The 16,987-nt window shown below is 42.2% G+C and overlaps 1 protein-coding gene across 6 annotated transcripts in view; it reads left to right on the top strand.

Annotated features, from left to right (window-relative positions):
* Positions 1–16,987, top strand: part of LOC133557711 (protein shisa-6-like) — a 61,131-nt gene that overhangs the window by 22,382 nt on the left and 21,762 nt on the right. For 5 of the 6 annotated variants that reach the window (XM_061908417.1, XM_061908416.1, XM_061908420.1 and 2 more), the window contains one exon: positions 15,292–16,741. In XM_061908417.1, the coding sequence (XP_061764401.1) occupies positions 16,374–16,741 (368 nt within the window). In that variant the 5' untranslated portion in view covers positions 15,292–16,373. Of the gene's footprint in view, positions 1–932; positions 1,003–15,291; positions 16,742–16,987 lie in introns of those variants that run through there. The other variant, XM_061908418.1, reaches the window with a different exon arrangement.

The raw sequence follows: 16,987 nt of genomic DNA, 5'->3' as shown, positions 1-16,987 counted from the left end.
GTTCTTCCACACCAAACTCATCCAAACACGCTCGTCTCTCTGGATAAGACAAAGCACGTTGGGGTTGTGTTGTCGATACGATGATGGCTCAGCCTGCTCAATACCATTTTTTTTTATTCTCATGAGAGCTAATGGAGGACTCCACATAACCCCCAGCCCCCACCCCCATGCCTCCACGCCCACACACTCATGTTGAAAAGCGAGGCCGCATTGATGGATTTGTGTTCCTAAAGCGTTTGGTGACCTTTTAACGCCACAGTTCACAGCGCCACCGCAAACACACGGCGGCGGCCGCGCGCCCTAATGCGCGCTGGCGCATTTCCTAGCACGCTTCACAGGAAGAGGGAAGGCTTTGAGAGGCAAGATGGAGGACGCCAGCGGACTCATGATGCAACCTCAGCTGACGGGTTATAGAGGCGATCCAACGCGATGCGGGCAACAACAGGAAAAGCATTGCCTCTTGTCAGTGCTGCAGTCCTACAGCCACGCTTCAGCCCCCGCAACACCAGGCAGTGTGTGTGTGTGTGTGTGTGTGTGTGTGTGTGTGTGTGTGTGTGTGTGTGTGTGTGTGTGTGTGTGTGTGTGCTGCACTAACCCACTCGCCATGAGGGAAGTTTGAAGCTCATGTGTTCCTGGGAGCGTGAATACTGCATATATATTGAATGTGTGCGTATATTCCAACGTTCAACTGAAGTAATTAACGGTTGTCACTGCAATGCAATGTTGGAGGCAAGCAATAAATGCTGCCGTCCAACGGGAGCTGACAATACTCTTGATAGATGAGCCTAGCTGGAGGAGTTACCATGGCAACCTGAGCTGGGACCGTGGGCACACAATAAGGTTGACGCACAATCGGACAGAGGGAAGCTAACTGGGATTTGATGCGTGTGATATTTGTGTCATGTTGTGTCGTCGCAGCGCTTTGAAGGCACGGGGACTTCAGGCCCAACTGTTGTGCCGCCTGAACGGGCTTCTGTCGGAAACAACGAACTCGTTGCGATGGTAACAATGTTGATATGTTGTTTGTTATGTTGCTTTTTGGCGTCTGTTCCTCTCAGACGTCAGCAAGCTGTTGAGGTTTTACCGTGATCCAGGAAATAGTCCCTGCAGACCACTCAAAACGTTTCCCTAAATACCCTGAGTAATGAATGAATCAATGACTGAGACACACACTCACCTGTGGCCTTCCTTGCCTTCCGCCTCCTGTCAGTCTGTGTGTGCATGAAGACATTGTGTCTGTCCACATAGAACCAAAAGAGTACAAACTTTTACCATGACTTTTATATACAGTATTACTGTTTACCTTTTATGTCAACAATCTAAATAGCCTTGTTGTAATTACCTTGTATACATTACAGCATGCCATTTGTAGATTATTTTTTTTAGTCTTTATTACTTTCTGTTCCCAGTGTGCAGGACCCCCTTCTTCAATGCTGCCCTGTGCACATGCCAGAATCCGACCTTTATGACGCTGGCTACTCTTGTCATTGCAAATATCAAAATAACACTGACATTTGTTCTACTAAGGTTTTTAGGTGATTCTTTTTGTTATTGCCCCGCGCTACCCCCCCAAAAAACATCCAAACAATAATATATTGATGCGGTATTGTCAGATATGATATAATTGATACATATTGGTATTGACATTGTAGCAGGACTCATACCTGGGTTCTTCTGGATCACAGAGAGCGTTTTACAATCTTTTAATCTTTGTCTTACACAAAACATTCAAGGCTTTTCAGCCCGTACTTGCAGTCTCTCAAAGACTTTTCTCTTTTTGGCTTTCCAGCCAGCTCCTCTTTCCCGTGTCTTCCGTCTCCCTCCTCTTGGCAAGGTTTCCCGCGCTGCTAATAAAGGAACTGGTGATTAGATAACTCGTTCCAGCTGAGATTATCCACTCACCTGTCAGCTGCTTCATGACCGATCTCTGCACACACCCCACCCGCAGGGAATGCGCGGACCACGCCCCTTGCCACAGACATTTGCCAGGATTATGTAAACGTGTGCCCCTCGACAAGTAAAAATTGATAAAGAAAGATTATGTTGAAAGTGATGATGTAAAGTTAACTATAGAGTTTAAAGTGGATTATTGTAAAAAATTAGGGGTGTGAATCTTTGGCCACGAAACGATTAGATCCAATTCGGATTCCTGTGAAGTGAAGTGAATTATATTTATATAGCGCTTTTCTCTAGTGACTCAAAGCGCTTTACATAGTGAAAGCAAATATCTAAGTTACATTTAAACCAGTGTGGGTGGCACTAGGAGCAGGTGGGCAAAGTGCCTTGTCCAAAGACACAACGGCAGTGACTAGAATGGCGGAAGCGGGAATCGCACCTGCAACCCTCAAGTTGCTGGCACGGCCACTCTACCAACCGAGCTATGCTGCCCCTGAGGTGACGCTTCGATTCAGACTCAATTCCCGATTCAAACCGATTCTCACAATGTATTATTTAATATAATAATTAGAATTCAATCAATCAATCAATCAATGTTTACTTATATAGTCCTAGATCACTAGTGTCTCAAAGGGCTGCACAAACCACTACGACATCCTCGGTAGGCCCACATAAGGGCAAGGAAAACTCACACCCAGTGGGACATCGGTGACAATAATGACCCAGTGGGACGTCGGTGACAATGATGACTATGAGAACCTTGGAGAGGAGGAAAGCAATGGATGTCGAGCGGGTCTAACATGATACTGTGAAAGTTCAATCCATAATGGATCCAACACAGTCGTGAGAGTTCAGTCCAAAGCGGATCCAACACAGCAGCGAGAGTCCCGTTCATAGCGGAGCCAGCAGGAAACCATCCCAAGCGGAGGTGGATCAGCAGCGCAGAGATGTCCCCAGCCAATACACAGGCAAGCAGTACATGGCCACCGGATCGGACCGGACCCCCTCCACAAGGGAGAGTGGGACATAGAAGAAAAAGAAAAGAAACGGCAGATCAACTGGTCTAAAAAGGGAGTCTATTTAAAGGCTAGAGTATACAAATGAGTTTTAAGGTGAGACTTAAATGCTTCTACTGAGGTGGCATCTCGAACTGTTACCGGGAGGGCATTCCAGAGTACTGGAGCCCGAACGGAAAACGCTCTATAGCCCGCAGACTTTTTTTGGGCTTTGGGAATCACTAATAAGCCGGAGTCCTTTGAACGCAGATTTCTTGCCGGGACATATGGTACAATACAATCGGCAAGATAGGATGGAGCTAGACCGTGTAGTATTTTATACGTAAGTAGTAAAACCTTAAAGTCACATCTTAAGTGCACAGGAAGCCAGTGCAGGTGAGCCAGTACAGGCGTAATGTGATCAAACTTTCTTGTTCTTGTCAAAAGTCTAGCAGCCGCATTTTGTACCAACTGTAATCTTTTAATGCTAGACATGGGGAGACCCGAAAATAATATGTTACAGTAATCGAGGCGAGACGTAACAGACGCATGGATAATGATCTCAGCGTCTTTAGTGGACAGAATGGAGCGAATTTTAGCGATATTACGGAGATGAAAGAAGGCCGTTTTAGTAACGCTTTTAATGTGTGCCTCAAAGGAGAGAGTTGGGTCGAAGATAATACCCAGATTCTTTACCGTGTCGCCTTGTTTAATTATTTGGTTGTCAAATGTTAGAGTTGTATTATTAAATAGAGTTCGGTGTCTAGCAGGACCGATAATCAGCATTTCCGTTTTTTTGGCGTTGAGTTGCAAAAAGTTAGCGGACATACATTGTTTAATTTCATTAAGACACGCCTCCAGCTGACTATAATCCGGCGTGTTGGTCAGCTTTAGGGGCATATAGAGTTGGGTGTCATCAGCATAACAGTGAAAGCTAACACCGTATTTGCGTATGATGTCACCTAGCGGCAGCATGTAGATGCTGAAGAGTGCAGGGCCAAGGACCGAACCCTGGGGAACTCCACACGTTACCTTTACGTAGTCCGAGGTCACATTGTTATGGGAGACACACTGCATCCTATCAGTAAGATAAGAGTTAAACCAAGACAGGGCTAAGTCTGACATACCAATTCGTGTTTTGATACGTTCTAATAAAATATTATGATCGACAGTATCGAAAGCAGCGCTAAGATCGAGGAGCAGCAACATAGATGACGCATCAGAATCCATCGTTAGCAATAGATCATTAGTCATTTTTGCGAGGGCTGTCTCCGTGGAGTGATTTGCCCTGAAACCGGATTGAAAGGTTTCACATAGATTGTTGGACGCTAAGTGTTCATTTAACTGCTCCGCAACAATTTTTTCGAGGATTTTTTAAATAAAGGGAAGGTGAGACACCGGTCGGTAGTTTACCATGAGGTCAGGATCGAGGTTAGGTCTTTCAAGAAGAGGATGAATAACCGCTTTTTTGAATGCTAGGGGAACAGTGCCCAAGGAAAGTGATAAGTTTATAATATTTAGCACTGATGGACCTAATAATACAAAGAGCTCCTTGATCAGTTTCCCAGGAAGAGGGTCAAGTAAACATGTCGTATCAGTGTTAATAGAACCCAGTTGTAGCTGGGACGCATTGTCTTTAATCTCCTTTCTAATGACTTCAATTTTCTTACTAAAGAATTGCATAAAGTCATCAGCTGAGTGGGTTGAGCTACTGGAAGGGGTCCCTTGTTGGGTTAGGGATGCTACCGTACTAAACAAAAATTTAGGATCGTTTTTATTACGGTGGATGAGATTTGAGTAATATTTAGCTTTAGCTAAGGTAAGCATGCGTTTATAAATTATTAAACTATCACTCCATGCTTGATGGTGCACCTCAAGTTTAGTCGTGCGCCATTTGCGTTCCAGCTTTCTACATAATCATTTCTGAGCTCTAGTTTCTTCTGTAAACCATGGGGTGAACTTTTTTGGAGCCTTTTTTAACTTTAGCGGTGCTACGTTATCAATGGTTTCGCGCAGGGCGTCGTTAAAGTTGTTAGTGAGGTTATCAATAGAGCCCACATATTTTGTGAATGGTGCCATTACCGAGGGAAGTAGGTCAGCAAGAGTTGTCGTTGTGGCCGTATTAATGTTGCGGCTGCTATAGCAGTTATTATTATTATTAGTTTGACGTACATGCGTCTGAACCTCAAATTTTATAAGGTAATGATCGGACAATACTTAAGTATGCGGGAGTATCGTAACTTTGGAAACGGTGATACCCCTGACAAGCACTAGGTCTATCGTATTACCGTTGCGATGCGTGGGTTCATTTATTATTTGTGTGAGACCACAGCTATAAATTATAGTCTGGAGCGCTACGCACGGTGGGTCCGATGGGGTATTCATATGGATATTAAAGTCTCCCATTATGATTATATTATCGGCGTGTGTCACTAGATCAGCAACGAACTCTGAGAATTCATTGATAAAGTCCGAATAGAGCCCTGGGGGGCGGTAGATAACACCCAGATGTAGAGGCAGCGGTGTGACAGACCTCATAGTAAGCACCTCAAACGATTTATATTTATTATTTATGTTAGGACTAAGGTTAAAGTTTTCGTTGTATATTAGTGCGACCCCTCCACCCCTTTTAAGCGGACGGGCAATATGCGGATGTGTAAAGTTAGGAGGACATGCCTCATTTCGCGCAAAAAAAGTCGTTTGGTTTAAGCCAGGTTTTGCTGAGACCGATGACGTTAAGATTGTTGTCTCTGATAATATCATTAACTAACAACGTTTTGGGAGACAATGATCTTATGTTTAAAAAACCTATATTATAGGTAGTGGGCTGTTTTAGGGAATTTTTGATCAAATTATCCGTAGTAGCAATATTAATAATGTTGTGTTTATTATGCCCAGTGCATTTAGTATAATTACGACCATATCTAAGAATTGATACGACGGGAATTTTCCGATTGTTTGATTGTTGCTTTGATAAACTGCACGCATCATGGTTAGCCACCTCAGTCACGGGGATTTTCCGATTGTTTGTTTGTTGCTTTGATAAACTGCACACATCATAGTTAGCCACCTCAGTAACGGGGATTTTCCGATTGTTTGTTTGTTGCTTTGATAAACTGCACACATCATAGTTAGCCACCTCAGTAAAACACATGTCCAACTCTGAAACACTCAAAGCAGAAAAAACTTGTTCTAATTTAACTGACTCCTTACCCAGACCAGTAGTCTCGCCGATAATATAATCATAATGGGGGACTTTAATATCCATATGAATACCCCATCGGACCCACCGTGCATAGCGCTCCAGACTATAATTGATAGCTGTGGTCTCACACAAATAATAAATGAACCCACGCATCGCAACGGTAATACGATAGACCTAGTGCTTGTCAGGGGTATCACTGTTTCCAAAGTTACGATACTCCCGTATACTAAAGTATTGTCCGATCATAACCTTATAAAATTTGAGGTTCAGACGCATGTTCGTCAAACTAATAATAATAATAACTGCTATAGCAGCCGCAACATTGATACGGCCACAATGACAACTCTTGCTGACCTACTGCCCTCGGTAATGGCACCATTCACAAAGTATGTGGGCTCTATTGATAACCTCACTAACAACTTTAACGACGCCCTGCGCGAAACCATTGAGAACATAGCACCGCTAAAGTTAAAAAAGGATCCAAAAAAGCGTACCCCGTGGTTTACAGAAGAAACTAGAGCTCAGAAAATTATTATGTAGAAAGCTGGAACGCAAATGGCGCACGACTAAACTTGAGGTGCACCATCAAGCATGGAGTGATGGTTTAATAACTTATAAACGCATGCTTACCTTAGCTAAAGCTAAATATTACTCAAATCTCATCCACCATAATAAAAACGTTCCTAAATTTTTGTTTAGTACGGTAGCATCACTAACCCAACAAGGGACTCCTTCCAGTAGCTCCACCCACTCAGCTGATGACTTTATGCAATTCTTTAGTAAGAAAATTGAAGTCATTAGAAAGGAGATTAAAGACAATGCGTCCCAGCTACAACTGGGTTCTATTAACACTGACACGATTGTATATACGGCGGATACTGCCCTCCAAAAAAGTTTCTCTTGTTTTGGGGAAATAACATTAGAGGAATTGTTACAACGTGTAAATGGAATAAAACAAACAACATGATTACTTGACCCACTTCCTGGGAAACTGATCAAGGAGCTCTTTGTATTATTAGGTCCATCAGTGCTAAATATTATAAACTTATCACTTTCCTCAGGCACTGTTCCCCTAGCATTCAAAAAAGCGGTTATTCATCCTCTTCTTAAAAGACCTAACCTCGATCCTGACCTCATGGTAAACTACCGACCGGTGTCTAAACTTCCCTTTATTTAAAAAATCCTCGAAAAAATTGTTGCAGAGCAGTTAAATGAACACTTAGCGTCTAACAATCTATGTGAAACCTTTCAATCCGGTTTCAGGGCAAATCACTCCACGGAGAAAGCCCTCGCAAAAATGACTAATGATCTATTGCTAACGATGGATTCTGATGCGTCATCTATGTTGCTGCTCCTCGATCTTAGCGCTGCTTTCGATACCGTCGATCATAATATTTTATTAGAACGTATCAAAACACGAATTGGTATGTCAGACTTAGCCCTGTCTTGGTTTAACTCTTATCTTACTGATAGGATGCAGTGCGTCTCCCATAACAATGTGACCTCGGACTACGTTAAAGTAACGTGTGGAGTTCCCCAGGGTTCGGTCCTTAGCCCTGCACTCTTCAGCATCTACATGCTGCCGCTAGGTGACATCATACGCAAATACGGTATTAGCTTTCACTGTTATGCCGATGACACCCAACTCTACATGCCCCTAAAGCTGACCAACACGCCGGATTGTAGTCAGCTGGAGGCGTGTCTTAATGAAATTAAACAATGGATGTCCGCTAACTTTTTGCAACTCAACGCCAAAAAAATGTAAATGCTGATTATCGGTCCTGCTAGACACCGACCTCTATTTAATGATACAACTCTAACATTTGACAACCAAACAATTAAACAAGGCGACACGGTAAAGAATCTGGGTGTTATCTTTGACCCAACTCTCTCCTTTGAGTCACACATTAAAAGCGTTACTAAAACGGCCTTCTTTCATCTCCGTAATATCGCTAAAATTTGCTCCATTTTGTCCACTAAAAACGCTGAGATCATTATCCATGCGTTTGTTACGTCTCGTCTCGATTACTGTAACGTATTATTTTCGGGTCTCCCCATGTCTAGCATTAAAAGATTACAGTTGGTACAAAATGCGGCTGCTAGACTTTTGACAAGAACAAGAAAGTTTGATCACATTACGCCTGTACTGGCTCACCTGCACTGGCTTCCTTTGCACTTAAGATGTGACTTTAAGGTTTTACTACTTACGTATAAAATACTACACGGTCTAGCTCCATCCTATCTTGCCGATTGTATTGTACCATATGTCCCGGCAAGAAATCTGCGTTCAAAGGACTCAGGCTTATTAGTGATTTCCAAAGCCCAAAAAAAGTCTGTGGGCTATAGAGCGTTTTTATTTCGGGCTCCAGTACTCTGGAAAGCCCTCCCGGTAAAAGTTCGAGATGCCACCTCAGTAGAAGCATTTAAGTCTCACCTTAAAACTCATTTGTATACTCTAGCCTTTAAATAGACTCCCTTTTTAGACCAGTTGATCTGCCGTTTCTTTTCTTTTTCTCCTATGTCCCACTCTCCCTTGTGGAGAGGGTCTGGTCCGATCCGGTGGCCATGTACTGCTCGCCTGTGTATCGGCTGGGGACATCTCTGCGCTGCTGATCCGCCTCCGCTTGGGATGGTTTCCTGCTGGCTCCGCTGTGAACGGGACTCTCGCTACTGTGTTGGATCCGCTTTGGACTGGACTCTTGCGACTGTGTTGGATCCATTATGGATTGAACTCTCACAGTATCATGTTAGACCCGCTCGACATCCATTGCTTTCCTCCTCTCCAAGGTTCTCATAGTCATCATTGTCAACGACGTCCCACTGGGTGTGAGTTTTCCTTGCCCTTATGTGGGCCTACCGAGGATGTCGTAGTGGTTTGTGCAGCCCTTTGAGACACTAGTGATTTAGGGCTATATAAGTAAACATTGATTGATTGATTGATCTTCCATTTAAATCCGGCTTCAGGAAGGAGGGAAGTTGTGTTCTGTGGGGATTTGCCTTCTGGTTTGTTTTTAGCCCCGCTCGGCATCCGCGTTTCCGATCACACCGCTGGCGTCTGCTCCGTAGACGGCCCCCGCTGCTACTATACTCCCCTGCTTCACAGGCCGCTGGATGTAGCCGCCGAATTATTCCCATGCTAGTTAGTTCGTCTAGCAAGCACGCGTCTATCAGTCCAAAACGGCCCGATATGTCCACGTCCAGAAGTGTCTGGCGGTCGTACGTGATCACGGAGTGACCACGATGTGAGCCAGCCATAGAGTTTGTAGAATTGTCCGGTATTTCTGCCAAATGTTCCATATTTAGCAGGAGCTCCTCGAGGTCGCAGCCCTTCCGGGCGCCGCCATCTTGTTAATTAAACGTTTTCAAAACCAGTCGCAGGTTAGAAAATCTCCTACCCTTTGCATGGAGATGGCCTTAAACATTTTAATAATATTATAAAAATCGATATGTTTTTTTCTCTTAAATAGATTTTTGATAATTATGAATCCATCCATCCATCTTTTTTTTAGCCGTGTGTTCCTTACAGGGGCACGGGGGGGGCTGGAGCCTATCTCAGCGGCATTTGGGCGGTAGACGGGGTACACCCTGGACAAGTTGAATCGATAAATAATAATCGTGATGAATAAGAATTCCTATTCAGATGGGGATACATTTTTTGTGCACCCCAGGAGTATAAATAGATCTGTTAAAAAATATTAATTAATATTAACTAGAGTATGAAATAGATCATGGTAAAAATTATGAATAAAAGTTCAATAGAGTGTAGCATATAAGATTTATTATTATTAGTACTATAGAAACATTTATTCAAATTATTATTACTGTAATATAATACATTTTAATAATGGCTCCAAAGACTTTAACTATGAGTATATTGTACTACTATTCGTATGCACTATTTAACATACCAATAATAATTAGTATTGTCTATGAGCTAGTAGCTTCCATTGTACCATACCACCATCATTTGTATCACTGTGTACCTTTTTGCTACTATAAGGTATTCTTCTGGCCTCTTAAAGACCAATATCGTACTTTTGAGAAAATATTCTTTAAAACGTGTCCGTATCTGTTTTGTACCAATATTTTTGACAGCGTACGGTGGTGGATATTAATAAAATATGAAATGGTGAGATTTGAAACAAGGTGGTAAGGGCTGGGTGACATCACTGCTCAGAAACTGTATATCACAAATACTTTCAAATCCTTAAAGCAGTAATTTTTCAACCTTCATAAAATATTTTTTATAATTTTTGGGGTGAGACATAGACTTACAACTAGTTGAATGACACCTCTGTCATGGCTTGAGTGGGTTGGTTTCACTTTTCCTGGCACTTACAATTTTGTCTAGGGTGGTAGGAACCCTGCCACATAAAATACTGCAAATGTGCTGACCTGTTTTACAGCAGAAGTCATTTCTCCTTTCACCATTCATTAAAAAGACACATTTTTTGCAAACGCCTGTGTGATGGCAGAAAACAAAAAGAAGTAGAAGAATGCTTTGTGCAAACACTGCTATCATGGCGGTAGTTCCAAAACAAACAACGAAACGAAACTTTTTGTCTCAGGAGAAAAAAATAAAAAAGAAGCTAACTCTGAATAAAGGACCGTCACTGGCGTGAGCTCAAAAATGAGGAGGGATATCAGACCGGTGCTCATACTTGCCAACCCTCCCGAATTTTCCGGGAGACTCCCGAATTTCAGTGCCTCTCCCGAAAATCTCCTGGGACAACCATTCTCCCGAATTTCTCCCGATTTTCAGCCGGACCTGAGTGAAGAGAGCCTGTCGTCACATCCACTTTTCCTCGATATAAACAGAGTGCCGGCCCAGTCACGTTATAACATCTACGGCTTTTGGAGAGTGCACAACTGCACACACAACAAGAAGGAGACTATTATATATGTCTCCCTTATCCATAGGTTTGTCTATAACCCATAAAGTAGGCAGGCACGGAGCTATTTGTCAGCGTGTGTTTATTCCAGCTCGCACGTTAATACACTGACACACAACATCCGGATTCCCATCATGCATTGCTTCAAAACTACGGCAAGTAGTAATGTCCAAAAACATAACAGAGACGAAGCAGAGGGACGAAGAAAAGACAGTCATGGCGGCGACGAGTAAGAAGTTGATGAAGGCACTCTTGTGCGTGCCACACGGCAATGCATCATCAGGGAAGGTGTTCAGCATGGTTAAAATAAGATAGTGACAGAGAATAGAATGAGGATGGACAATTCACGACACCATCACCAAAGTATGAAAATGTGCTCCAAAAAACACACTTTAATTTTTTTTGTAAGTAAGCTATTTTTTTTTTTTTTTTTTTTACAAAGTTGCATTATTTTATTATGTACTTGAGCATTGAGGTAGTGCTGAACTATCCCTCCATCCATTTCCTACCGCTTGTCCCTTTTGTGGAGTGGAGCCTGCGGCTTATTTTGACTCAACACGGTGAACCTTACCTGGTCCGGACACGGAAAAGATTGACAGATTGAAGACAGATTATTCATAGATGCTGCCCATACCTATGCTCCTTCAAAGGCTGTGCTACTGGATGCAAAACATTGCACTTTCAAATCCAACAATAAGTAGAGGAGTGTTATGCGTGTTTATATGTGTAAATAAATGAACACTGAAATTCAAGTACTGCGATTAGGTGGCGACTTGTCCAGGGTGTACCCCGCCTTCCGCCCGATTTCAGCTGAGATAGGCACCAGCGCCCCCCGCGACCCCAAAGGGAATAAGCGGTAGAAATGGTTTGGATGAAATTTAAGTATTTCTTTTATACATATATATATATATATATAATATATATATATATATATGTGTGTATATATATATATATGTGTGTGTATATATATATATATATATATATATATATATATATATATATATATATATATATATATATATATATATATATATATATGTATATGTATGTATGTATATATATATGTATATATATATATATGTATATATATATGTATATATATGTATGTATATATATATGTATATATATATATATGTATGTATATATATATGTATATATATATATATATATATATATGTATATATATATATGTATATATATATATATATATATATATATACATATATATATATATATATATACATATATATATATATATATATACATATATATTTATGTATATATATGTATATATATATGTATATATATTTATGTATATATGTATATATATATGTATATATATGTTTGTATATATATGTATATATATGTTTGTATATATATGTATATATATATATATATATATTGTTGGATTTGGTTGTCTTTTTATTACCTTGTCAGATTTTAGAACAGCTAAAGTGTGAGCCTTTTACATAGACCTTGAATTTGGAATGTTGGAATGAAGACATAACTATCTGTTATCTCAACTGTCCGAGGTAGGGAGAAGAAGAAGAGGGGCGGGTGAGAGTGAGTGAGGAGGGAGAAACTGCCATTTTAGGATTAGATCAATTTGGACCGTGCTTTTGAAATGTTGTATCTAGATTGATCTCCCAAAGCGCTTTGGTTATAAAATATCAAAATGAGCAACCTCTGTCTCTGATTGATTTAAAACCAGCTTATGTGTCATAAAAGAACCTGGGGGCGTTGACCGAAGGAAGAACGGGTCAGAACATCGATAGTGGTTTAGTAGAAGATCTATAAGATATATACATACATATATGTATATATAGAAGATATATACATACATATATATATACATATATATATATATATATATATATATATATATATATATATATATATACACAGATATATATATGTGTGTATATATATATATATATATGTATATATATATATATATATATATATATATATATATACTGTACATACATACATACATACATATATATATGTGTATATATTCCACGGTGTACCCCCCCTTCCGCCCGATTGTAGCTGAGATAGGCGCCAGCGCCCCCCGCGACCCCAAAAGGGAATAAGCGGTAGAAATGGATGGATGGATATATATATATATATATATATATATATATATATATATATATATATATATATATATGTATATATATATATGTATATATATATATATATATGTATATATATATATATATATATATATATATATATATATATATATACACATATATATATATACATATTTACACATATATACACATATATATATATATATATATATATATATATATATATATATATATATATATATACATATTTACACATATATACACATAAGAAATACTTGGAAGTTCAGTGAATTCTAGGAATAAATGTACCCCCCCAAATGCTGCCTTGGCTCTGTTCCTGCTAAACTAGTAAGTGACCTTCGAGGATCAAATCAAAATAATAATGCTAATGTTAGCTATCGGAAATTTGCGTGGTAGCAACAAATAGCCATCGGCTTGTTAGTTTCACATTACTTTCGACCTAATACATTCTTGGTAGTAGCGTCATGTTCGTAGCGCAACCCAAGGGGCGGGTGTGGGAGGCACCAGGTGCTGAGCACAAATAATTATGAATATTTTTTCCAACATCCCCTTGAGAATATGCCTGCCAGGCCCTCAAACACACTCACACACAGACCCCTTGTTCTTGTGCACTCCAAATCTAACATTTTTGCGTGTTTGGTAACGCAACATTATATTCCATCCATCCATCCATCTTTTTCCGCTTACCCGAGGTCGGGTCGCGGGGGCAGCAGCCCAAGCAGGGAAGCCCAGACTTCCCTCTCCCCAGTCACTTTGTCTAGTTCTTCCCGGGGGATCCCGAGGCGTTCCCAGGACAACCGTGAGACATCGTTTTCCCAACGTGTCCTGGGTCTTCCCCGTGGCTTCCTACTGGTTAGACATGTCCTGAACACCTCCCTAGGGAGGCGTTCGGGTGGCATCCTGACCAGATGCTCGAACCACCTCATCTGGCTCCTCTCGATGTCGAGGAGCAGCGGCTTTACTTTGAGTTCCTCTCGGATGACAGAGCTTCTCAGCCTATCTCTAAGGGAGAGCCCTGCCACCCGTCGGAGGAAACTCAATTCGGTCGCTTGTAGCCGTGATCTTATCCTTTCGGTAATGACCCAAAGCTCATGACCATAGGTCTCCCGTCCAAAGGCAAAACCTCGTAACTCACGTCTAGCTGATTTTGAGAAAACAAAGGAAAACCAATCCATCTTGATGCTGTCTTACAAAGATCTACAAAGTCATCAAACGTACAGATGTATTCTTGAGCTTTCATTTTCTTGCCGATTGAGCCATAAATTGAATCTGCTCTCATGAACGTGTGCCCTTTCTCCAGATATTTTATCACAATCTCGGGTGGGCCCCATTCTGCGTTTGCACATTGGGCAAGAGCCGTGTACAGGGTCCAGTTTTTATTTTGACCTCCACAGTTATCTGCCCAAAAGAGTATGCAAGGGGAAGAAGCAAGAACAATACATTTAAGGAAGGTGCTTGCAACGTCCTGGGCCAATCTTCCAAATATCCCCTCGTGCCATAATATCACATAATCAGGTTGACCGTAGGCCCCCATCCGTGCAAATGTCTCATTAAAGACAATAAGGCGACTGACAAAGAAGCTCCGATTGGTCCCTTGAGATACTAGGTTTTTCTGTTGTATCTACGCGTTTATGTGGTAGTTGTTAGGTCCTGCCATGCGCGTAACAGCTTACTTACGGAACAAATTACAATATCGTATACACTAATGTAAAGCATATCAACTAGGAACTCCAAAATTATTATCAGCTCAGTTTTGACCAAAATTGAGTTACTGGGTTTTGCCTTTGGACGGGAGAGGTGAGGATGGGAACGTAGATTTACCGGTAAATTGAGAGCTTTGCCTTCCGGCTCAGCTCCTTCTTCACCACAACGCAACGTTATATTATTTATTTTTAATATTTTTTCAATTTTTTTCTGATTTCTTGTTTAATTATATATACTGTTGCCAACTTTGGAGACCCATATGTGTGTAATTAATGAAGCATACTGTTAAAACCATGAATCTACCATGAATTGATTAACGTGGACCCCGACTTAAACAAGTTGAAAAACTTTTTCGGGTGTTACCATTTAGTGGTCAATTGTACGGAATATGTACTGAACTGTGCAATCTACTAATAAAAGTTTCAATCAATCAATCAAAAAAACAACAACAAATAAGTGTGTGCTTTTCTTTCTTACAGCGTGACACCTGTTAAACATTGAAGAACCGGAGGGAGTTTCAAGAACTTCAGTGCGGCTGGAAGCCCCGCTTCCTCACCTCCTTGTGAACCAAAAGTGGAGCCAAAGTGTCAAGAAAAGAAGCCATCTTGTTCGTTGTGCATCATGAAGAAAGTGTTCAGCGTAGTTGACGAGCAGCAACATCTTTATCACGCTTTGAAGCTTCTCGACATGACAAACTGGTGATTTGATGGATTAGCACGTGCTAATCCCAACGCTGCTACCCGAGCACACTGTTGGCGTCCATCCTCCTTCCTGCGTTTCTTCCACCGGACGCCAAATGCGTGACCAGCCCTTTATCCAACGCCAGCGACCTCGTGACGTTTGTACTCGCTCCAGGATGCAGCGCGCGGTGTCGATGAAGCCATAGAGAGCGGCAGCCATAACACCTCCCACTCCCCGAGGAGCATCCATGCTTCACGCCTGCTCAGCCTGGACCTGACCCGTCTGAGCTGACGGATGAGTCCGGACACTTTCATGTCTGTTGTGTGGGCGGAACCACGCTGCCCCGCTCGAACCGGGCCCAAGCCCTCCTTCGTTCTTTACTGCTGGCTGGAGTTGAATTCCGAGCAGAGACACTCGCACAAGGGCATCCTACGCACATAGGTCCCGCCCCCTTTTCTCCTCGCCACTCACTCGTTTGCCTTGACGTTCGTCCGGCTGCCAGCGAAACCGCCAAAACTTCACCTGTCCTCTCTCGGACTTTTGTGGCCAAATCGTGAATGTGAGGACTCAAAAGAAGTCTCTTGCCAAACGTCCATTGGCTGAGATCGTTTACAAGACGCCAAAACCCTCCGTGTGACTTCAAGGAGAAGTGCCAAACAACGTTTACATGCAAGCTTCGATGTTTACAACGTCTTCTCTCCATCTCTTCCCTGCTCAGATTAAGGGTTTACACCTTCTTTTCTTACATGTCCAGCAAATCAAACTTGATGTTTGAACGTCCACGCATCGCCTAGCAACACCTCCGTTTACAGACCGTTTACATTCAGGCGACGGATGAAACCTTTTCTACGATAGCTGCAACAGACCTTGTCATTAAACAATGAAAGCTACAATTCCTCGAGGGATGTTTTGCTTGTCTCTGCTGCTTTTCACCTGCCTTGCTGTTGCCACGGTAACCGCCGATAACGATGTCAGGAACCCGTCGAGCAGCGCCGGATCCCCCCTCGCCGGCAAGCACGCCACCCTGTTCCTGCTCACAGGGTACAAGCCGCCGCCCTCCAAGGGAGCGCCCAAGAGGGCAGAGGTGGAGGACGCCGATGACCCGCCGCTGATGGCCGAGCTGCCCCCCAAGCCGCTCCCGCAGACCATGTTGCCGAGGAACGTGACGGCGGAGGCCTTGAAGCCGCCTCTGGGTGCGGCCCAGGTGGCCCCGCCTCCCAGGCAGCTGGTGGACGTAGACGTGTGCAGGTAACGCGCACGTGACGCATCACTCCATCTCATGTTTGTCTAAAGAGACTCTTCACTTGTGTGGGATGATGCTCCCTCCGGATGCTGCCGGGAGCTCGCTGCACTGAGAGGCGTCTTGCTGTTGCCTAGCAACCGCTCCATCGACTCAGCATCAGTGAAAATTCACTTCATTATGGACTAGCTTGTAATACACTTTTTTTTTTTTTTACTTCTTTCTAGTTTGCGCCACCAGAACGTACTGTATGC

This window comes from Nerophis ophidion, linkage group LG08, assembly GCF_033978795.1.
Source record: "Nerophis ophidion isolate RoL-2023_Sa linkage group LG08, RoL_Noph_v1.0, whole genome shotgun sequence".
Taxonomy (NCBI): Eukaryota; Metazoa; Chordata; class Actinopteri; order Syngnathiformes; family Syngnathidae; genus Nerophis; species Nerophis ophidion.
This window is presented reverse-complemented; position numbering and strand designations above follow the sequence as displayed.